At 40.4% G+C, this 25,354-nt stretch overlaps 1 protein-coding gene across 16 annotated transcripts in view; it reads left to right on the forward strand.

Annotated features, from left to right (window-relative positions):
* The window catches only part of eag (potassium voltage-gated channel protein ether a go-go), a 74,623-nt gene that overhangs the window by 16,495 nt on the left and 32,774 nt on the right, over positions 1 to 25,354 (forward strand). For all 16 annotated transcript variants that reach the window (XM_089475295.1, XM_018015248.2, XM_018015252.2 and 13 more), the window contains exon 3: positions 5,844 to 6,544. In XM_089475295.1, the coding sequence (XP_089331421.1) occupies positions 6,466 to 6,544 (79 nt within the window). In that variant the 5' untranslated portion in view covers positions 5,844 to 6,465. The remainder of the gene's footprint in view (positions 1 to 5,843; positions 6,545 to 25,354) is intronic.

The following is a 25,354-nucleotide window of genomic DNA, read 5'->3' on the forward strand; positions in this document are numbered from 1 at the left end:
CCTATATAAAGAACAACGATTGTAGATCTTCTGTTATACTATCCTACAGCTATACAATACTCTACCGAAGTCCACTTGCTCATAAAGTTGCCGGATAAGATGACCATACATACAAATGTGAATAAATTACAGTACAAAAATTTTTTTTCTACAAGCAAAGTTTATTAAACGTTACAGCACTAAAATTCTCCTTTCATAATGCGCTAGCATAACATAATTTGCAACTTGTGGCTTCTTTGTTCACGGAATTAGCAAGACAAAGTACGACTGTTGGCAATTAGTTTCAATTTAACAATGCTTTTACTCTTCATTGGCTCAGCTGCAGTAAGCGAGCACAGGGGGACTGAGCACAGGGATAAGGTCCGCTGCTGCAAATCCAATTACAAATTCCGCTCTTAGTACTTATAATTACTTGCTGTATAATACATTCAAATGATTTAACATTGATGTTGGCAGTCATTTAAGCAACGGTGGATACTGAGCAATGGCTATACTAGCAATTTGAGTTAGTTGCAACCTAGTTAACCCAATTGATATACTGCCCTATAAGGCTATCCATATTCGATAGATCCATGTATTTGTTTGTTTTTTTTTTTTTTCTGTGTCTTTCTAAGAACAAAATTTTATTTGAAGTTGACGACAATTATCATATTATTTGGTTCAAGTGATATGTTGACATTACTTTTTATACCCTGAACCCATTGAAAATGGGAAATCAGGGTATAATGGTTTTGTGAAAAAGTATGTAACGGGCAGAAGGAGGCGTGGCAGACCCCACAAAGTATATATATTCTTGATCAGCGTGACGAGCTGAGTCGATATAGCCCTGTCCGTCTGTCCGTCCGTCCGTCCGTCCGTCCGTCCGTCCGTATGAGTGCGTCGATCTCAGAAGTTATAAGAGCTAGAGAGCTGAAATTTGGCATGCATACTCGTGAGTACCATACGCAGTACGAGTTTGCTTTATTTTTTCGATAAATTGTCCGATAACTTTTTTATCGAAAATAATCGAAAAATTGATTTTGTTTTTTCAGCCTAATTTGAACATTTTTGGACCTGGAGTCTTCAAATTTGTGTTGTGTATAAAGTTAATCGATACAAAGATTTTGTAATTTACAGATTTTGGATACCACGCCCCCTTCTCCCCCAATTTGTAAAAAACGCATTTCAAATACTAGAGACTTGTGCTTTGGAATGTACACACATATTCATCATATGATTACGCTCTGAAAGTTTCATTAAGATCGTATGTCTACAAAAGAAGTTATTCAACAAATAAATTCTCATAATATTGCCCACACTGCAGCGCAGCCCAAGCGCAGTCGCTGCTTACTGCGCAGTTAGCAGAGCGCAGGCTTATGCGTGCGTGTGGATGCATGTGTATGTATGTGTGCATAAAAGAAGTGCAGAATGATTAGAATATCAGCTTGGAGGGTTCAGGGTATCTCCTAGTCGAGCAGTCTCGACTGGAGCTTTCTTACTTGTTGCATATGATATATAGTAGAATCTGGTTACAACGACTCCGTTTATAGCGTTCGTAAATTCTGGTCCCCAGACAAACTCATATCAGCAAACTTATACAGTCAAAGAGTCTTCCGGGTATACCGAATGTCCCTTGAGTTTCGCCTGTATGCCTATACGGCGTATTGTGCTCGTCTCTGTCAAAATATATTGCCAAATGGGCCCGTCGAATATGGACTATGAAAATAATTTACTCAGCTTCTATTGACCCAAATTTCTTCTGTTTCAGTCCTTATTATTCTACTATTCTACTTGTTTTTTTAAGCCATTAAAATTTGATATTTAAAAAGCACAATTGCTGAACTACATTAAAATGGAATGGAAAGTAATGAATGATCGATCAATAAGCTTCACTTCTCACTTTTCACTATTCAATTTTAAATTGCATTTTATTATAGTATAAAGTTTGATGTATATGTAAAAAAAAGGAGCATTAAAATAAGTTTTAAAACTTTGCTCTAAGCATTTGAACAAACTAAGATTGCTACTTTAAAAAAGTTTACTTAAGAAGATATCCGTGTGAAATTCAGAATTTCCACAGCTTAGCTTTAAAGTTGATTTTATACTCAGCATTGTAGCAGCCCTCATAGTTTGCGTTTTATTAAAAATGTATTCTACAGTTAAATTTCAATTACTATCAGCCACATATATATGCAGCGCGTTAAACATTAATCCATCAAGGTGTTTATAAATACTTAATTGCATTAAGTAACAATTAGTTTACGTAGCAAGGCAGACAGCAAACAGAGACAGAGCATTTCGAAGAATTCCCATTCAATCTAAGAAGTAATACTACGTATATAGAAACCGTATTCAGTGTAGATATTTGTTGCTGCTATTCAAGTCGTCATGCACACTCGCAGTGCCTGGGTATATAAAGCGTAATGGAATTGGTTGGCATTCAGACGTAAACTTCGCATCAATGCTGCCCAATTGAAATGAATGTGATTCTAAGCTAACAAAGCGACTGCAGCTGTGAGAGATATCTTTTGATATAAATACTTTACATAGTATATAGATGCAGATGATGAGCTGGTCAGACGGCCGCAATGGACCCGCAGCTGAGTGCTGTTGTCCGTGCAGCGATGCGGCATTGGCCACATACTCGAATAGGCAGTCAGGCGGACTTATTGCTCTCGTGCTGTACTAAACAGATTGAGTATACGCCCGGTGTAACCTGAAAGACAATTGCTTTCATAATTAATTGCGTAACTTGCGCTCGATTTGCACAATTTCTGCATAAATGCACACACAAAATCAATTCGATTAAATAAACGAAAAGGCGATGGGGATAGACAGCAAGAGGGCGAGTGAGAGAGCGAGAGAGAGGGATGTAGACAGATAAAGATAGGCATAGCGAAACTGAGACTGAACCACGAGTCGAGCATTGCATAAGTCCCATTCGCAATGCCTAAGAAGTGGGGGGGAGGGGGGTAAAACCAGCAAATCGAACAAAAGAAAATGTTGAGCTGCGTCTTATGTGATTTGCCGTCCGCGATTTCATGTCGCTGGCTATTTTCACGAATTTCTCGTTCTTAATCGCGAATTTCCTTCCCTCTCTCCTAGGGCTAAATCGTGATTATAAATAGTTTGTGTCTTATGGAATTACAAACAGGAATTTTACTTATTATTTATGGAATAGCCAAGGCATATTTTACAGATATATTTCTTGGTATTTTTCAATATTTTCATTAGGGTTTTCGTTTCTAAGATTTCTGGCATATTTCTTAAATACTTTTATCTTGTTATCTTTTAACTGTTAAATTTTTTCACTTTCTGTTCATTTTTATACCCTGCATCTCTTGAAGATGGGAAATCAGGGGTTGTTAAATTATATGACTGACAAAAAGAAGCTTGTTGCGGTATATAAAGCATTCATATATATTCTTGATCAGGTCGACGATTTTTGTCGATATAGCCCTGACCGTGTATCCGTCTGTGTGAACGCGTCGATTACAAGAGCTGGAAGCTTGAAAGGTTCCCTGTTTGTTTCAAGAAATCGATAACTAGCTAAGTCCACCTGCCTCTGTGATCAGTTGACTGTTTGTCTGTCTGTGCGTCGATCTGTATATCAGTCTATCAGTCATGAATGCAGCAGTCTCGTGAGCCCAAAAAGCAAACAATGATATTTTATACGAGTGCATACAATTTTTTTTCGATAACTCATTCCGTTTTCTTATTATCTACTTTAACAAGTAAGAAAGCTCTAGTCGAGACTGCTCGACTACGAGATCCCCTGAACCCTTGGAGCAATAGATATTTCAATAATTTTTCGCGTCTTTCAGCTTACACAAGAAACACGCACACACACACACAGGCATACATACACACACACGCATACAGACACACATACACACACACGCATACATACACAAACGCATACACACACACATACACATACACACACACATACACAAACACATACACACACATACACAAACACATACACACACAAGCACTCACGCATAAACACGCATGGGCTGCATTGTGCGCTTACTATGAGAACTTAATTGTTTAATAACTTTTTTTATGCACGTACGATCTTCATGAAACTTTTAGATTATGATTATAACATGGATATGCATGTAATTGCCAAAGCACAAGTCTCTAGTATTTGAAATACGCTTTTTACAAAAGTGAGGGTGAGGGGGTGAATTTAAGGGTGGGGGGTAAATTTTAACAAAAACCGAAATTGTATAAATTGCATATAAGCATACATTAAAAATTTGGAGACTCTAGCAATAAAGGTGTAGAAGATATAATTTTATAACTGGTTTTCGATAAGGTTTTTTATCGATAAAAAAAGATCGGGATGAGTTATCGAATTTTAATGATAAACTTGATATGCGCGCTGTAATTACGAACATTTTAAAAAAAATTTGAAGTCTCTAGCTCTTATATCTTCTGAAATCGACGCGTTCATACATACGGACAGACGGACAGACGGACAGACGGACAGACGGACAGACAGACGGACAGGGCCAAATCAACTCAGCTCGTCGCCCTGATCAAGAATATATATACTTTGTGGGGTCTGCCACGCCTCCTTCTCCCTGTTACATACATTTCAACAAAACCATTATACCCTGATTTCCCATTGAAAATGGGTTCAGGGTATAAAAATGGTTGACATAATCGTTAGCATAATTATATACATGGGAAAAACTTTGAAAGAAGGAAAATATATAATCATAATGAAATAACATTTGAAAAACAAGTAAGAAAGCTCTAGTCGAGACTGTTCGACTACGAGATCCCCTGAACCCTTGGAGTAATAGCTATTTCAATAATTTTTCGCGTCTTTCAGCTTACACAAGAAACACGCACACACACACACACACACACACACACACACACACACACGCACGCACGCACACACAGGCATACACACACACATACACATACACACACACATACACAAACACATACACACACACATACACAAACACATACACAAACACATACACACACAAGCACCCACGCATAAACGCATGGGCTGCAGTGTGCGCTTACTATGAGAACTTAATTGTTTAATAACTTTTTTTATGGACGTACGATCTTCATGAAACTTTCAGATTATGATTATAACATTAATATGTGATATATATGTAATTGCTAAAGCACAAGTCTCTAGTATTTGAAATACGCTTTTTACAAAAGTGAGGGTGAGGGGGTGAATTTAAGGGTGGGGGGTAAATTTTAACAAAAACCGAAATTGTATAAATTATATATAAGCATACATTAAAAATTTGGAGACTCTAGCAATAAAGGTGTAGAAGATATAATTTTATAACTGGTTTTCGATAAGGTTTTTTATCGATAAAAAAAGATCGGGATGAGTTATCGAATTTTAATGATAAACTTGATATGCGCGCTGTAATTACGGACATTTAAAAAAAAAAATCTCTAGCTCTTATATCTTCTGAAATCGACGCGTTCATACATACGGACAGACGGACAGACGGACAGACGGACAGTCAGACGGACAGGGCCAAATCAACTCAGCTCGTCACCCTGATCAAGAATATATATACTTTGTGGGGTCTGCCACGCCTCCTTCTCCCTGTTACATACATTTCAACAAAACCATTATACCCTGATTTCCCATTTTCGATGGGTTCAGGGTATTACAATGAAATTCGCAATACTTTTTGAGTGCACCTCATGCTGCTGTTGCATTTTCTTTTTAGTAAAAATAACGCAAAGTAAAAAAATTGCATTATAGCAGCATCAACAAAATTTCTCCATTTCGCCTTTGTCCCACATGAATTTTATTTTGGCAGCTGTTCGAAAGTATGCTATATTTTATATGTTTCTCTTTGCAGTGCCATATGCAACCGATAAGACTGTGTGAAGTGGTCAAGGAAAGGCGACAGAAGCTGCAGGAGGAGCAGAAGCAGGAGCAGCAGCAATAACAAAAGCAACAAGAAGAATCAAACACACAATATCAACTGGAGGAAGCAAGGCAGCAGCAATAAAGAAATTCCAAGCGTCGCGTTGCGCGTGTGTGTGTGCGTACGAGTGTGTGTAAGTGAGTGAGTAAGTGTGTGCGTGCGTCGTTAGTGATCTGAACAAAATGGCGGGCGGTCAGCGCAACCAAAATGCAGCGCTGCACAGCAACGTCGCAGTCGCAGTCGCCGTTGACGCGTTGCAGCTCTAAGCGAATGCCCAACGATCGAGCGGTCAAAGCACACAGAAAGAGACAGCGACAGAGAGAGCGAGAGCACAAGAGCGATTCGAGACGTGAACTAAAAGCAAACAGGCAGCCACATCCATCCATCCACAGTCCAATTGCAGTTGCAGTTGCCGTTGCTGTTGCCGTTGCCGTTGCAGGTGCGAGCGGGCAGGTGCCGAAGCGGGCGCAGGCGCAGCTGTTTGACGAGGACTTCAGGTGCCAGCTAAAGGGCATCGAAGGGCGGCGACGCGGCGTAACGATTAGGCACCAAAATGCCTGGCGGACGACGTGGACTGGTTGCGCCGCAGAACACATTCCTTGAGAACATAATACGGCGCTCCAATTCGCAGCGTAAGTAGAACAAATGAAACATTTCGATTAATTAAGAGAATGACACTCTATAGATATCGATTTTTAAGTTATCGAACGCCGAAGTTGTCTTAACATCAGATATCATGTTAGATAAGTCAATTGTTATCTCTGGTGTCGATATTATCGTTATCGTTACAGTGAAAACGTAACCTTAAAAATACCTATCTTTCAGTTATCGGATATCGAAATCGGTATCTATTGCCGTATTGATAAGGATTCAGTTCTGAGTTTCAGTTAGTAATCTAGGCATCTGTACATGTGGTATTAAAGCTATCAGACTCTGTTTATATTTTATAATTACTGTCGGAGGTATTATCGATTTTACAACTATCGAATATCGAAATAAATCAGATGCTAGTTGATACCTATAATGCTATAATGCTAACATTATCTTGCCTATGATATCGATATCAATGTTATCGACTTGTTATCGTCCACTAATAGTTTACCACTAACAGTATTATAAGATGATTTAAGTGTACTCGATAGTTGAGCAGAGATTGATCTATTAGAAATGGATATTCGATTTGATATATTGCAGAAGGTGAAGGACATGTTAATTAGCAAGCTTAAGCCGTCAATCATTCTATCTCTCTCTATACTCAATGCTAATTTATTCGGTTTGAGCTGACTATAAACGTCATGTGGTCTCATTTAGCTTTGTCCAGCTGCGACGGACTGACTCACGTTTCAAATAACTTGAAATATTTGTCCACTTGTCCATTTTCTGCAGCCGCAGCAGAGTTCGGCCCACTTCTCGAATCAGTGGTTTACAGAGAATTTGCCGTCCTGTAAAAGCAGGTGAATTTTTAACACTACGTCCACTATCTGCTGCAAACAGATACTGAAATTTCATTTGTGGTCGAGAGCGCTCAAAACTTCTGTGGTTGTTGATTGGGACTGAGGTAGTGGGGCTGTGGGGCTGTGGGCTTGTGGTGTTGTGGGGTTAAGGGTTACGAGTGGAGGCGGTGCAAATGCCAACAGCATTTAAAATGATTTTCCGTTAAGTTGTCAATGCTCGCAGCCACAGCTGCCGTCGGACACCTCACACAGAAGGGGAGATACGCATGCTGCCCTTTAGTTCTATAAATAGACGTGTCACCAAACAGCCACCCACTTGCCCATACTCCCACACACACATTCACACATACACAGGGAAGCACAGGCACTTCAATTGCGAGCTGGCATAGCCCCAAGGCTGATTAAATGGGCGGTACCAACCTGTTGACCGGCTGACAGCGAAATGGGAACTGAATACGCAGACTGGAAATGGAAAACGTGAATAAAAAGTGGATTACGAACAGGTAGAATGGAAAGGTACTGCAGCAGGTAGATAGAAACACCGTTAGCCCAATGAATAGAAATTAATGACTAAAACAAAAATAAAGCTCGTTAAATGCGCATTAAAAAAAGAATATGCAGAGCAAAGAGAACGAGGAAAGGAGGCAAGCATTTGTGAAATGAAAGGAATTCGAGAAAAATATCTAAATATAGACATACATAAATGGGAATTGGTTTTCAAACTGGTTGGAAAGGCAATAAAATTCAAAATAATTGTAGAAGAATGTAAATAGAGATGGAAAGAGAAGAAAGAATCACTGAAATTCAAGAAGAATGTAGATAAAGATGGGAAGAGAAAAACTGAAAAAGAAAGAAATAATAAAATTGTAAATAATTGTAGAAATATATAGATAGAGTTGGGAAGAGACGAATCATAGAAGAATAGAAATAGATAAGGAAAGGGGTAAATCAATAAAAATTTTAATAATCGTAAAAGAATAAAAATAGAGAAAGGAAGAGAAAAATAGAAGCAGAAAGAATCAAGTAGAGAGAGAGAGATGGGAAGAGAGGAATTGAATTGAATCCTTCTGAATTCTGAGTAGTCGTACAATAGAAATGGATATGGAAAGGAGGAAATCGATGAAAAATAAGTCACTGATATAACGATAGACAAAGTGAAATAGGGAACGGAAGAGAGAAATTGAAGAAGAATGAATCAAATTCAAAATAATTGGAAGGGAATATAAATAGAGAAAGAAAAAGAAAAATTGAAGAAAAATGAATCAATAAAATTCGTTTGAATTGTAAAAGAATATAGATAGATATGGGAAGAGAGAAATCGTAGAAGAATAGAAATAGGTATGAAAAGGGGGAAATCGAAGAAGATTGAATCAATGAAACTCAAAATAATTGTAGAGGAGGTGAAATTGAGATGGGAAGAGAGAAATTGAAGAGGAATGTATTAGTTATTGTAGCAGACTAGAAGTACAGATTCGAAGAGAGAAATTTTAGAATCCTATCAAATTCAAAATAATTGTAGAAAAGTTGAAATAAAGGTGGGAAGAGCAAGCTGAACAGGAAAATATGTATGATGCTGCAAAACTCGAAATTATTGAAATTATAAATAGCGACTGTAGAGAGGCGAGCGCAAATGAAGAACTATCAATGCAGCTATGAAAGGAAGAAATTACGCAAGGCAATTACGACGGAAATGCCAGCGTGGGTTGACACATGTAAATGAATTCCCCAAGTGAAAGGTAACTGTGTCTGTGTCAATGTCTGTGTTTGTGTGTGGGAGTTACGGGATGCTGCTCTGATCGGCGTGCCATGGCGTGACATGGCGCAGCGTAGCGTAGTGCAGCCACAAGACAATAACATGAGCAGATAATTAACAAACGAATTCCTGACACAACCACCCAAAAGCCAACTCTGGCGAGCCACCGCAAAACCACAGAGCCGAACAGCTGGCATTTGTACAATTTGCCATTGCTCCAACAGTTGTTGTTGCAATTAGTGTTGCTGTTGCTGTTACTATTTTTGTTGTTGTTGTTGTCATTGTCTGCGGAATGACCGCCTGTCCAAGCGATGGAACAGTTTAGGACACGTTGTAGCTCCCAACGGCTGCAAATAATTAGAGGGGAAAAAAAATAAAATAAAATATACAATATACTGGCGAGCACTAAACGAGGCAATGATATTAGCTCAAGTCAGTGAAGCTAATGTCTAGAAAAAGTAATGCGAGTTACAGTGAATGACTCAAATGGACCCACGTCTAGTCGTTGTGAGTCGGAAGGAATTCAGCGTGAATAAGATTTAGCTTAATAACTAACTATATAAATAGTTGAAAATCTTTTAGTAAATGTGCCGGAAAGGGGTCTGTAGAGAACTATAAAAGATATTGTATTACTCCAATTTTTTAGAGGTAACAGTCTTATACATACATATCAATGATATTTGGTAGATCAAGAGAGATTATTTTCTTGCTGTAAAACCCTCAATGGACAATATTCAACTAGTGATTTTTAGTAGACCTGACGAAACAGGTATATTATCAAAGACAGTCTAAAGAAATCTAGTTCTCCTTGAAATATGAGCACCTAAGAAAATTAGATTTCAGGCTCAAATACCTCAGTAAATGTTAAGTTGCTGCTGTACAAGTTAACATATGTTAAGCACATGTCATTGTAGCTTTGATTCGTACAGTAGTAACATAGAACAAATTTAATTAGGAATATTATATTCATGTCAATTCTTTAAAAAATTAACTATTTATTCATTAATTAAATTAATTGATTACATTGTCAATTAGCAGCTGATTATGCTAACAGCAGCTGAATATTGCATGTAAATTCCAGTGACAGAGCAGCACAGCTGTTAAATATTCTCTCATGACATACGGCTCAATCAAACTTATCTTATTAAAGTTTGACAAGCTCTATTTCATAAAGATGTCGACTTAAATACTCAATTTGAGGCAGCAGGGCGACATTGTCTGTCAATCGGAAAGGTGCTTAAATCGCTGTGAGAGGTGGGAGGGCTGGTCCAATAATATGCATATATACATTTTAGATACATATATATATAAATATATATTATGTATATATTTATAGAGACAGAGACTGTAGATAGTTGAAAGCGGATTACCGTGCAGCCAAATCAGACATTAAGCCTTTTTCAAAAAAGGATTTGCGAGTCGGGCACACTGAAGAACAGCAAAAAAAAAGCAGAGAGGGAGAGAGAGAGAGCGATGGGGGGATAGACAGAGAGGAAAGCTTGTTAATGCTTACAACCAAGAGGCAACTGCAAAAAGATGCGACTACCTCACATTATTTTCAGTTCTGTTCACTTTTTTCCCTCGGCTCAAAGAGCGTTAAATGGAAATGTCGTAAAGGAAATGCACACTGACGTAGGAAAATGAAGGGTAGCAGCAAAAGAGCCACTAAGCACGGATGGGCAACAAGATGAGACCTAGAATAGGGAGGTGCCAAGCACAGTGATTGAAATAAGGAAGTGTCGCATATTAGGGCGAGTTAAATGCGTTGGCAAGGAAAATTCTACAAAGGAACTGTCAAAGGTGTAAAAGAACCGAGCACAAACAAATTGAAAAAAAAGTTGATCTAAGAATAGTTTGATTGAAAACGGAGAGGCAAAAAGGCGTAGACACAGTCAGGATATGCATGAGGAACAAGGATGAATCAGCGAGAGGGCTGGACTGGACAGGACGGGACGACCAGACAACTGGAGAATACGAAAGCTATGAGAGCAGGGAAGAAAATGATAGAGATGCATTGGATAGCCAAGAATATTCCTTGTGCACTTATTATGTTGATCCATCGATTAGTGTTTAAGTCCAGGTGCAAATAGGTAGGATATCTGCTGCAGCTCGTGAAAGACTTGTCTTAAGCCTTTACGGTAGAGTACCTTATATTAAATAAGTTCATGCAAAATCGTGAATGTAAATGAAACTTCAAGTTTCAGTTATAAACAAGTAAGAAGGCTCTAGTCGAGACTGCTCGACTGGGAGATACCCTGAACCCTCCAAGCTAATATTCTTATCATTCTGCACGCACGTATAACAACGCGCTTTGCTAACGCCGTCGTAAGCAGCGACTGCGCTTGGGCTGCGCTGCAATGTGGGCAATATTATACGAATTTTACTGTTGAATAATTTAATTTCTAGACGTACAATCTTATAGAAACTTTCAGAACGTAATCGAACGTAATGTTCAAATGTATGTACATTCAAAAGAACAAGTCTCTAGTACTTGAAATGCGTTTTTAACAAATTGGGGGCGTAGGGGACGTGGTATTTAAAAATTTGTAAATTACAAAATACACAGTAAATTTGAAGACTCCACGTCTAATAGAATACCAATGAGGCTTAAAAATCAAAATCAATCTATCGATTATTCTCGATAAAAAAGTTATCGGATGATTTATCGGAAAAACAAGACAAACTGCGTATGGTATACGAGTGTATGCATGCCAAATTTTAGCTCTCTAGCTTTGTATCTCCTGAGATCGACGCTCTCATACAGACGGACAGACGGACAGGGCTATATTGACTCAGCTCGTCGCCCTGATCAAGAATATATATACTTTATGGGGTCTGACACGCCTCCCTCTGCCCGTTACATCCTTTTCAAAAAAACAGTATACCCTGATTTCCCATTTTCAATGGGTTCAGGGTATAAAAATTGTATTTGAATACAGCCCCACCGTGAGCCGCATACGCGTGATACCTGCGGCAGCTAGCCAACAATGCCAGCAGTCGGAACCCTCTGACCAGGCTGTGTGTGCCACATGTGTGGCACATGCCAGAGTCAGAAGGCAACATCAGTGGCGTATTTTCGGTATTCTTTTTGGGTACTGCTCGAGGCACTCGGCCCCCGCTCCAGCTCCCATTCCGCCAGTGTAATTCAATGAAGGATAAACAAATGTGAGCTGAAGCAGCCCAACTCCCTACTAGCCTACACTCCAGGCTCTTTAATGCATTTAAGTGTAGGTGTGGGTGTGTGTGGTGTGTGGTGTGTGGGCGAAGACTTACCCAAAACATTTGCATAACCAATCGCGAGTCTTCGGAACAGGCACATTACGTATACGCAGAATGGGCCAGTGTATTGGGCCGCTCGACGGTTTCGTTCGGACAGTTATTCAATCATGCCTCCTGCTCGGCTCTTCCTTTGCCTCCTCCTGCTATTCGAAAGGCCCGTTTGCTGTTTGCTTGGGTCGATTGCTTTTTGTGTGGAGGCGTTTTTTCGAGCCACGTTAACAAATCGTTGGAGCCATAAACAAAGGCCTCGCAGGCGCCCATGATTAACAGCCGCACCAGCCCCCAAAAGGCAAGGCAAAAACAAAAACAAAAAAACAAAAAACCCCTAAGCAGCAAAGCGAACATTTTCACAATATCTTTAATACCATAATATATTATAATAACAAACTTATTAACGAGCCACTCAGCCACCGAGACAGCCAGTCGACCGAGCTCTTATCGGCCGCAGGCAACCAGCAGCCACATTGATTGACCAGAAGCGCTTAAGTCGGGCACAGCCCGTTTGAGGCCTTGCCTGGCCGAGGTGACTTTTTATAGATTTTATATAGATCTCGCTTTTTAAGTGCCATTTCACTCAATTCGAATTACTGGCAGATAACAGGCACAGTTCGTAAAGGCTGAAGAATTTGTGCACTTGAGGAAATGCGTAAAGTGGATTTAAATTAATATCTGCGCAGAGCAACGAACCTCTCTCATTTTCTAGCTAACGCTTTCTTTGTTATGGATTCGATGGGACTGCTATATCATGCAACTGCATCAATAGATTGATCGATAAATATTGAGTTGAGTGAGATCTTACAGAGATCTGAAACAATGCCTAGGCCAACAAGGCTAGGCCCACTAAGTCCCTTATCAGCTGAATCCCGGGTCTTAAAACACGATTTCCCTCCAAGCTTCTACAGTCTTATGTATAGACTATCTCGTAAAATATTGCAAAATTCAAATACCACATAAACCATATTCAGATATTCTCTTTATGGTGAGTTCGGACGTAGTGTGGGTGTCTAGATTTATGTATATGCTATGCGTTTTCTAATTTACAACCGGTCACAAACACAAACATACACACACACACACACACTCAACTAGCAGTTAAATGTTTGTTTATCTTTCACTTTTTTAACGCAAACTCATTAAAGTTGAAATTGAGGCCAAAAGTTGTTCACATGCTGAACCCAGGTAAAACAAGCCTGGTAGGCTCAGCCATGTCCTGACCCAAAGCGTTGCGCCGTGCTTTAATGCCTGCGACGGGCAAGCATACACACACGCATGGGCCACTCACGAGCACACACACACACACCCACACACACATTTATATATAGGCCACTCACGAACACAGAGATACACAGTCTGCTGCCTTTCATTGGCAATGTTTGGAATTTGTGTTGTCGCCTTTGCGGTGCGCCTCGCACGTTTATCTCGCCTCGGCCACGCGGTGTTTGATCTTCGTCAGCATCCAGTGGCAAACAACAACAACAACAACATGGCACAGCCACAACAAACAACAAGAATAATGCGGCTAAAAGTGTCAGCCACCCGTTTGACTTGCTGGCTTTGAAGTTTTTCCCTATCGCATTTCATTTTTTTTCCACAGATTTTTCTTTTCTTTTCTGTATTATTTTTATTTTATTTTATTTTTTTTTTTTCATTTTACTTTTGGCTAATTTTGCGCTTTTGTGAATTTTTGCTGCCGTGCAAAAAGTGGCTCGAGGTTTTCAGTCGCCATTGCTCGGTTGCCCGGTTGATTTTGTTGTTGTTATTGGCATTTTCTGTGCGTGTGTGTCTGTATGTGTGTGAGTATGTGTGTGAGTCTGTGTGTGTGTGACCAACGATTAGGCTTAGGCCAATTAGAAAAGGTCAATTTTATGTTTGTTTGCAGCTGACTAAGCCAAAGCCAAAGCGAAAAGGTTCGCAAAGGTCATGTTTAAAGTGTGAATGTGTTAACCATTTCCAAAAATGGTTCCTCACTAGTTTATTAGACCCTCAAAAGTGAATTATAATAATAAACAAATCTCTAATTTAGTATCGAAAATATGCTTAGAGAGTGATTCATTAGGTGCTCTAAGAAAAGTGAGCCCAGTTATGGGGCAGCCCATATTGAAAATTCTGAAGTAAATTAGATAAGTGGATAAACAAGCATATCAAAGTGAGTCAATCACTCTGTAAGATCTATGGGTGATTGAAGAATGAAGGAAACTTTGATAACGATGTGAATAGGAATGATCATAAAGAGAACATTCAACACCAGTTCACTCCAAGCTATTTGATCCAGTTATGAGGCAGCACATATTAAAAATTCCGAAGTAAATTAGAAATGCAGATAAACTAAGAGTTTTTTGCATTCCAAAGTGAGTCAGTCCTTCTGCAATATCCGTGACTGATTGAAGAATGAAAGAAAGTTTGATAACGGTGCGAATTGGAATGATCATAAAGAGAACATTCAACACCAGTTCACTCCAAGCCATTTGATCCAGTTATGAGGCAGCACATATTAAAAATTCCGAAGTAAATTAGAAATGCAGATAAACTAAGAGTTTTTTGCATTCCAAAGTGAGTCAGTCCTTCTGCAATATCCGTGACTGATTGAAGAATGAAGGAAAGTTTGAGTACGGTGTGAAAAGGTATGATCATTCAATAGAAGTCCAGATCCAGTCAGAAACTCAAAGCACGAATCAGTAAAGAATGAAAATATCAAACAAATGAAAAGGCAAGTAAATAACTGAACGAATCAATGATCAGTCGACCGAACGAGTCCTGAGTCTAATATGTCCATAGACTGCTATTCGATTGATAACTCCGTGATAAGCTCAGTGTAGAGCTAAAAGCTTTTATAATCGACTGTTAAACGCTAACTGTAAATGATGATCGAAATGCTCTGTTTAATTAACTGTGCCGTGTCGTCAATGCTGCATTCTTGTTGTTAATTTTCAGTGTTCAAACACTTGCGAGAGTCATATTTAAATATTACAGTGCATGCACTTCTGGAAGTCCCGCACTGCCACGGTCCCGCTGCTCCACTGCACCTCCCCTGGAAGTGTGCGCCCGTTGACGAGCCCGTATCCGGGCACGGCCAAGCAATCAAGCAATCAGCAAATGCAACAAGCCCCGTGAAACTGAATGTCTCCGCAGGTGGCTGAAGGCAAAGCAGGTGGACTTGGCCAATCAACGGGGAGAGTCAAAGGGGAGGCGCTGGTGGGTCATTTACCAAATGTAAACGCAGCAGCAGTTAACTATTGCAATTACGACACGAAACAACAGGACAGCAATCCACTGACCCGCCGTCCCCCCGAAGGATCGACCGTTCGACAGAGCGACCAACCGACCAACCGTCGGACCTACCGACCGACCGACCGACCGACTGCCCGCTGGAACCCTTCGGCTGCCCTTTGGCAAGCGAGTTATTGATTTTTCTGTGTGTTCATTGTTGTTGTTGTTTCTTCGCTGTCGCCGTGTAAATTAACGTTGACTACATGACTATGGCCCAGGCCCCGAGAGGGGTCTATGGGGCCTGAGCTCTGTCGGATACGGGTTTGGGCAGCGGTTGCCTTCAAGTTTTGCCATTACATTTATCGATTTTTGGTGGTTCGCCCCTTTTGGCTGTGCCATTTGCATGTTGTTGTTGCTGTTGATTGTTTATTGTTGTTGCTGTGCCATTTGTAACCTTAGCGTTGCTTTGCTTTACTTTACTCTGTTTTGTGACACTTAACTTTTGACGTGGTTGCGTCTTTGACCCGTTTTCTGCGTTTACTTCTTTTCCATTTTTTCGCCGTTGCTGTTGTTGTTGTGGATATCCGGAAATGCGCGAGTACGTTACCCAGACCCGCTACCAGCCGGAGCCACTCGACTCTGCGTTAAGAAGGTCAAGCGTCGCCGCAGTCAGGGAGCTGTAAAAATAACGCCAACTCGCCTTAGTGTGAAGTTAACCCAATGGCGAGTGCTTGGCTATGCGTCAAAAGAAAGCATGAAACATGGCTAATGAGTTGGTTACTGCCCCGTAAATCATACGCCATGTGGGCCGAATCACCCTCGCCGTTTAGCGCCCTCTGCAGAGTCGTTCGTCATAGAGAATTTCTTGCTTTGACCTTTGACAAACGCTCACACATTCCATTCCAGCTGAGCCAGGAGCAGCCACAGTGTAGCGTTTTAACGGCATGCGGGGAGTGAGCACAGGATTTGGGTTTGTTTTCCCGTTTAATTGAGCAGCTGCTCAGCTTGGGTCTGGGCTATCAGCCTAAACCGCACCAGCTGACAATTTGGCACTTATTTCGACTTAATGTGCTCTCTATTTCACCCCAAGTTCCAAATAACCTCACCTTACTTTCATCTTCCTGCGTCAGTCATAATCCCTATTCCCATTTTACATCAGCCAAAAGGCTCGAACCTAAACGTTATCGCCCGCTTAACATCTATGGCTTAGTCATTGCCTTAATCGTGATTCCCTTTCTTCCAACTCTTTCCTATTAAAAGTTAAATATTCACTTTGACCCTGGCACATGCGTTGCTCTTAAACACTTCATACTAGGCCTATTCCAACCAAACCTTACTTTAGCTACCAGGGCTAACCTTGACCCTTTTCCTTGCACAACCTCACTCGTTCGCACCTGTTCGCACGTAGGCAAGTGAACTAGCCTCGTGCTCTATACTCATAAGCTTAGTGTAAGCCTTAACCTTCAGCCCTTCAGCTCATATAATTCATTAGCATTTACAATCGAGTCTTAGACTTGTCATATTGCAATGGATCATAACGGGATTTCCCGATAATATCGACATGCGTTGTCGTGCTTTAATTGGACATCAGTCGCTGCAGGTGCTGCTACGTGGGTGGGCGGCTTGGAGCTTGGGGCGCCCTGGTATTAAACAAAATGCCATTTAAGACCTGCCCCCAATCTATTGGGGAGCATGATTATGAGGTTGGACAACGCACAGCCGGCGGACGCTGGCCGTGAATGGGGTTTCTTGCTGGATGCCTACGTTCATCAAATATTAACAGCAAGAGCTGCTCCTGCTGCTGCTGCTGCTCCTGCCGATGATGATGATAGTGAAGAGCAGGGGTCTAGAGGGTGGATTGGTACTAACCACTGCGGCTGTGACTGTGGCTCAACCTCCTCGAGCACAGCTTGTGAGGCCAATCAAATTGGATTAAGTTGTTGCTGCCGCTTTTGTTTTGTTTGGTTTATGCCCACAAATGGCGGGGTTATAACACGTCTGTATTTGCAAGTGTGTCTGTGTGTGTGTATATGTGCGTCTGTGGGCCATCAGGTGTTGCGTATGCATAAGGTTGATGTGCTCGACCGGGTAGGGGATTGGGCGAAAAGTCAGCAGGCTCTGTGATGTGGTCTTCCATCAGGTTGTCAACCCAAATGAAATGCAAAGCCCGGCCTCTTGAATACATGCACAACTATTAATTTAAGGAGGAAGAGAGATTGCGACCAATTAAATGACTTTTAAATGGCTAATAAATAATCAAGGGATTCTAAAAAAATATATGCATAATTTTAACTGAATCAGTTTACAAATCAGGTAAGAACAATTGAGCAAAAAATCAAAGTATTATTGGGCAAACTGTCGACAGGCTCTCAGCAAAGGATGAAACATTGGAAATGGGTCTAGGTGCAGGTGATAAGTGTAGTCCTTAGACAGCGCACTATGAAATTATGATGGCCAGCCAATTTAAAGCTAGTATAATGATATAATATTATATATAGCCTAGACATAATGCAGTCGAAAAATATGACTCCTTTACGGAGTTACGATAATCTATGCATATGAGTGATCTGTGATCTTTGCTGAGCTCCGATCTTTAAGTTAGCTTCGATTTTTTGCAGAACTGTTTGTCGCACCAAAACTTACTTATAACTTATATTTGGGTAAGAGCAGCTCATTGAGGTGCACCGGGTCACCGGGTCACTCGGTCTTTTTTTTAAGTGAGCCGATTCACTCACTTGGCTCACTGGCTCACTTGCTGCTAGCTCATGAGCCGATAGTGATCGCAAGCAAAATGAACCAAAATTAACGAGTGAGCAAAAACGAGCAAGTCAAAATGATTCATATGGAAGAAACACGCTCAGTGGCTCAGTTCAGTGAGCCGCTCATTTTTGCTCACTCACTCATGAGCTACCCAAGTCTACTTATAATTGCTATTGCAATAATTCTCAAGTCTCTTTACGTATGACATGATCCACATCAATGGAATATTGACCAGACTTTGGGAAATTCGTAATAAGAACTAAGAAACATCTTTAAGTCTCCCAAATCGTATTCATAATTCCCAAAGGTCTAGCTGTAGGTGTAGTAATATAAATACAGTAGAATCCGGTTATAACGACTCTGCTTAAAGCGTCCAGCCGGTTATGTCGACGAAAATTCGATGTCTTGGTTGGTCCCCATACAAACTTATATGAAAGAGCTTCATATTTTTGAGTCAATTACCGGTTATTACGACGTGATAAAAAAATCGCGAAATAATGACAACGAATTTCAGCATAAAAAGACTCTGTTAGAAATGTATACATGTACATATGTATTGATCAGTGATCAGTACCCTTGCTTGTGTGCGTAGCAACGCCACAAATGCTGCTAAGACATAGAGAGGGAGAGAGACAAAGACTATTACGAACAACCGTAAAAAAAAAAAAATTAAAAAAAAAATATTTTTTACTCTTTCTGGTTAAAACGTCCTCCGGGTCTAGCGACGTAAAATCGACGGTCACTTGACTGTCGCTATAACCGGATACTACTGTATATAAATATATATTACTCAAGACACAACTAACTCTGTCTTTGAGTCTCCTAACTATCCTAATCTCTAATATCTAAAACTCTTTTAGTACTTTTAATGTTCAATATTTCATACATAAATAATCCCCAGAGGGTTCCTATCATATCATAATACATAATCTATATTTAAATCTGTATACATTTCAGAGTGATTTTTACTGCGTAGAATCAGTTTCACTTTATGAGTAGGCACTCACAAACTATTCGCATGCTATTCACAGTTTTATTCATAAATTTGTGACGTCGCAGCGCGCGTCGCGTGTGAAAAAGCGGCGAATTTCTTAGTCGAAGCTGCCAAAAACCACAAAAAAAAAAGAAAGAAAAATTAAACGCAACCCAGAAAACGAACACGCATAAGCAAACACACACACACACACATATGCACGCATACAGGAGCATGCGTCTCAGAGAGTGCATGTATGTATGTGTGCCTGTGCGTGTGTATGTGTATGTGTGTGTGTGTGTTTGTGCTGCCTAATTTGGTTAAAGTATTGCAGACTTTTTGGTTCGCTTGCTGCACGCAACTCGCCTAACTTGCCAAAAATGCAAAACAAAAACAACAACAACAACACACACACATACACATACGCACAAGCGACTCTTGCAACGGCCAATGGAAAAGTTACTGTTTGAATTTTGCTGTTGCTGCTTTTAGCCAAAAAGTTTACGCAATCAACTATTTTTGAGCTAGGCTGCGGGTGGAGCATGAGAGGTGGCAAAAATATGGAGCCACAATACACAGGCAGTCAAATACCAAAGCACACACACACACACACGGGCATACGCACACACCAACACATACAAATGATAATGAGACATGAGGCAAATGAAACGAGGACAAAACTTCAGCAAAAGCTGCGAAGCATGAAAACCAATGGCGCCGCATGTGTATGTATATGTGTGTGTATGTGTGTGTATATGTGTGCGTATATAACCAATTACACATAAACTTTCACCCACACAGTCACACACACACACGCACACACAGCGAGAGCTCCAACGAAATGGTAATAATTTGAGTTTCTTCATACCAAATGTAAATGATGACTCTCTGATGTGACCTGACGAACCCTGCCATCCCCTCCTTGCCCAAACGCCCACTTAGCGCCGGATGATGACTGGGCGTGGCAGTTGCTGCACGAAAACACAATTGACCTTGAATTCGTAATGGCAATTGCGACAAAAACAACAAAGCCATGTCCGAATCGCCCAGAAAGTAGGCTGGCAAAACAAAAAGAGAAAAAGCGAGCAATAGGTCTCCAAAAAAAAATGGAAAAACTTGGCCAAGTGTGGAAATTTGTGGCACAAACGGCTCTAAAATTAAAATTGATTTTTAGGACATGTTTTTGCTTGTACATAATACTCTATACAAAAAGCCAAAAACACGTATACATACATTAAATAGCTGGAAAACAATTTCGATGACGAAAATTGGCAATCAATGAGAAGAGATAATAATACTTTACAGTATAATAATACATTATTAAAGAAAATATGTTGTTGCTTCTGTTAGCTTAGGCTTGCAATTTGTTGCCTTCTCTCATCTAAAATGTTGGCATTCAATTAAAACAGCCATTGAGGTACAGTCAAGTTCGTTTATCAAAGCTGTCGCTCGATAAGGAAAATTACTTTTAGATCGAAGGGACCATTCAATATATATTATTATTATATGAGATTGGCGTGTCACTTGCATTATAGATACATTTAAGCAATTTGTCTGTCTGTGATCTTTCTAGGTTCGTGATGCAAACTATTTTTATCTGTCGAATGAAAGAAAAATTTCCATTGTGTGACTTTTTGTTGGCTAACCTTGTTTGCTTCGGATATCTTTTTAATTAAGTCAAAAATTCTATTATGCTTATTATCTCTAGTCTGTCGAAATTCGAAAAAAAAAAATATAAAAAAAGAAGAAAAAAAATCAATATATAATTTCCATAAATTCAGCCAAAATTATTTTTGCTCATTTCGCTTCATTCAACGATGTTTAAGCCTCGACCACCGCACAGCTCCAGCTACAGCTCTTATACGTACATACATATATATTTGATGGGGCTGTATATCTTGATTGCCAATATAGCATTGTATCTGTTTATTCTATCACACACTTATGAAACATAGAAAACACATTCGGAATATGGAATATTTACGCAATTCTAGCTATAATAGTTCTCTTAAAATGAAATCTTTAACTGACAGAAATATGTTAATGAACCTCATCAGATGAGGTCCTATATCAGCATGTATCCTCAGCATATCCTATATATCCGCATGTTAGTCTGTATGCTTTGAGCTAGGAATCTAAAGAGATAAATAATATAAGTAGAAAAATATTTTTGTTTTAATACAAAATAATAATAGAATATTCTATTCATATATAATCAATCAATAGCTTTTCTCCTTTCCAAGAAATCAAAGTGTTCTCCAACTTCCAACTTCCGCTTTTTACTCATTTTCCTTAAGTTTGTGCAGCTAGGGTTACCAATTATTGCTTATTTCACGAAATTTCGATTTACTATAATATAATTTGAAGCATTCATTCATTCATTCAATTAAGCAATACAGAAATTGTTAGGAAAACTTTTGGGTAAATTGAAAGAACTACGTGACAATTGAAGGCATTTGCTCCATGCATGGCCACACTTACCTATGGAGTGAATGAGCGTGCATTCATTTTCTTATCTATAAATAACATCGGAAATGTGATTGAAGTGCATTCGAAATGTCAGCTGGAGCTTTAGATTGCAGTCGCTGCTGCCCTAACAGACGATGTTGGTTGAGGCGTTCATAGCTCAAGTTGGAAGGAAAGAATTAGGATATAGATATTGAAGGATAATGAAAAGGGATATTGAAGGATAAAATCAGCCCCGCTTTGGCCCAAGGTATCTCCAAGCTGGATACTCCCAAGCAGAGCACACAGCGCACCTCTTGGCTGTACTCAGTCGAAGAGTAGCGCTTGTTGAATTGTTTATGTTTGCGAGCTTGCATAGAAGACATCTATCAATTATGCAGCAGGAAAGTTGGCAAATTGCAACCCCTGCCCGTCTCAGCCACATTGCGAGCACTCCCACCTGAGCGCGGACCGAAAATTTCTAATTATAAAACAAGAGAAAAAAAAAATGAAAATGAATAAGTTGAAGAGAAGCAGCGCAACGCATCTCTGGGCAGGTTTGCACTTAATTATGCAAATTTAATAACAATGCCAAGTGCCAACCACACACACACACACGCATACATAGAGCGTGTGTGAAGTTTATTATAAATGCCATTAGGTGAACGCGTAAAAAAAAAAAATAACACAAAATAACTAAGAGCGGGAGGAGCAGACGTATGTGGATGGCAGGTGGGACTAATGGCGGTCACAGCGCTTACACAGCCAGCATAGTTTGCTCTTTCAGGTGTGTGGATTAGCGCAGAGGCGTGGCATTGCGGTGGGCAGGCTGCTTGCTGCGAGTCTGTTGCAATTTGTTTGAAGCATACCCCAAGGAATCGCCCTACATACACATTCCCTTCTGCCCTTGGCCCCATTATGCGGCATCGTTCCTGCTGCTGCTGCTGCTGCCGGCCCACCTGTCGGGCCGCCGTAATGTAATTAAATCGCATTGCTAACAAGTAAGAAGGCTCCAGTCGAGACTGCTCGACTAGGAGATACCCTGAACCCTCCAAACTGATATTCTAATCATTCTGGACTTCTTTTATGCACACATACATACACATGCACGTATAAGCACGCGCTTTGCAAACTGCGCAGCTAGCAGCGGCTGCGCTTGGGCTGCACTGCAGTGTGGGCAATATAACGAGAATTTATTTGTTGAATAATTTCTTTTGTAGACATACGATCTTAATGAAACTTTTAGAGCGTAATCATATGGCTTAAATGTGTGTACATTTCAAAGCACAAGTCTCTAGTACTTGAAATGCGTTTTTTACAAATTGGGGGCGAAGGGGGCGTGGTATCCAAAATCTGTAAATTACAAAATCTTTGTATCCATTAACTTTATATACAACGCAAATTTGAAGTCTCCAGGTCTAAAAGTGTTCAAAATAAGCTGAAAAAACATTGTCGATTTTTCGATTATTCTCGATAAAAAAGTTATCGGATGAGTTATCGAAAAAATAAAGCAAACTTGTACTGCCTATGGTATACACGAGTATGCTTGCCAAATTTCAGCTCTCTAGCTCTTATATCTTCTGAGATCCTTTTGCTCATACGGACGGACGGACGGACGGACGGACGGACGGACGGACGGACGGACGGACAGACGGACAGGGCTATATCGACTCAGCTCGTCGTCCTGATCAAGAATATATATACTTTATGGGGTCTGCGATGATTCCTTCTGCCTGTTACATACTTTTCACAAAACCATTATACCCTGATTTCCCATTTTCAATGGGTTCAGGGTATAAAAAGGGATTAGAGCCCCAGTCAGTTTTTTATACATTTCGGACAATAAAACGTATGCACTCGACTGTGCAGAGTAAAGCCAGAGCACTAGTCGATGTGGTAGTAGTGAGCATACACACACACATATGTATACATAGGTGTGCTGCTGCGGAGGGGTGTGGGTGGAGCCTCTTGCACAAAGCGCAACTAAATGACATGCCCAGCTGGCAATCTGTGGCCTAATCGCCAGCCGTGCGGAGAAAAACAAAGGCTGGGGGTAGGCAGGCGGTAGGCGGGGCGAACAGCCAGCCAGCCTATTGTCACTGCCCACTTATGTGTGGTAAATGTGTGTGTGTGTGTTTGTCTGTGTGTGTGTGTGTGGCATAAAGGATAATTGCGAGGCACGCGCTGTCGTTGGCAAGAAAGAGAAAGCAATAAGCGGTGAGCGTTCGCTAATGTCATTAAAACCAGCTTTTGTCTATATGCAAGGGTATGTGTGTGTGTGTGTGTGTGTGACTGTGTGCGGTAGTGAAAACAAAAGGCAAACGACAACAAGATGGAAAATGCAAAACCACAGAAAATAATGACACAAAATGACTTCAACAGGCAGCATCAGCTGCTGGGCTCCAACTGGGGACACATGGCACATATGAGAAGGATATGTGAAGAGTCGGCAGCTGAGTAGCTGAGCAGCTGGACAAGTGGAGCATATACATATCCATACATATATATGTCGAGTAGTAAGCAGCGTCTGGCAAATGTCCGAGCGGAAATGAAAGTTTTTGCAACACAAATGTTGCAACTCTGTGAATATGTGTATGTAAGTCTGTGTGTGTGTGTATGTATATTAGTGCGTGTGAGTGTGTGTGTGTTTGCGTGTGTTTGTGTTAATGGACTAGTTTTGTTGGGCGACAAGTAGAGGGCTATCACTTACAAAGCAACCAAGCAAAAAGCCAATCCAAAACCAAAGCCAAATCAATCAACACCCCTGCCCACAGCCCCGCCTCGCTCATAAAACAGCCTAACGGACTCAGTCACTCTCGCACTCGCTCCCACACTCTCACTCTCTGTGGCGCTACTCATCAATCATACGAGGCGGCGCAGAGTTGACATTTCAACTGAGCTGTCACATGCTGCAGCTACCCCGTGCCCCTACCCCGCACCCCTACCCACCGCCCGACACCCCTGGCCTTTGCTCAGCTGTCAGAAGCGTGGCGAACACTCCTGGCCCCATTCGGCTCACAAAATTAATGATAAATTTATTATAATTAAAATGCCAGCTCCACGTTTTGCTTGCTGGCGAATGTAATTCGCATTAATTACAGCGAGTGCAGCAGGCTCGACCTTTGGCCAGGGCTTATGGCTGACATTAATACAGCATTCGATTCATGTTCGTGTCGTGTCGAAACAAGCCTGACACGAATGTGCAACAAGCGCAAAAGTTTACATTTTACATTCGCTCCTGCAGCAGGCAATTCAGGTTACTATATATAAATATTTACCGATATATATATGTATAGGTATTTATATTCAGTTTGTACACATATAAGTAACAGGTAAAGAGTCGCTTTAAGCCTGATTGATGAAGGATCTGTTTCTACCCAAAAGTCTAAAGTTAAATATAAAACTTGTTGAATATGGTTTCAATGTGCTCAATCGAATGAACAAATTATACACGTACAGATATACTATATATACATATGTATATATATATATATGTATATATATTTCTATACACTCAACTTACCCAAACACCGTCTGCTCCTCACCGTCATCTTCATCTTCTTCTTCCTGT

Source organism: Drosophila arizonae, chromosome X (genome assembly GCF_054131065.1).
Source record: "Drosophila arizonae isolate 15081-1271.41 chromosome X, UAZ_ARI_1.0, whole genome shotgun sequence".
Taxonomy (NCBI): domain Eukaryota; kingdom Metazoa; phylum Arthropoda; class Insecta; order Diptera; family Drosophilidae; genus Drosophila; species Drosophila arizonae.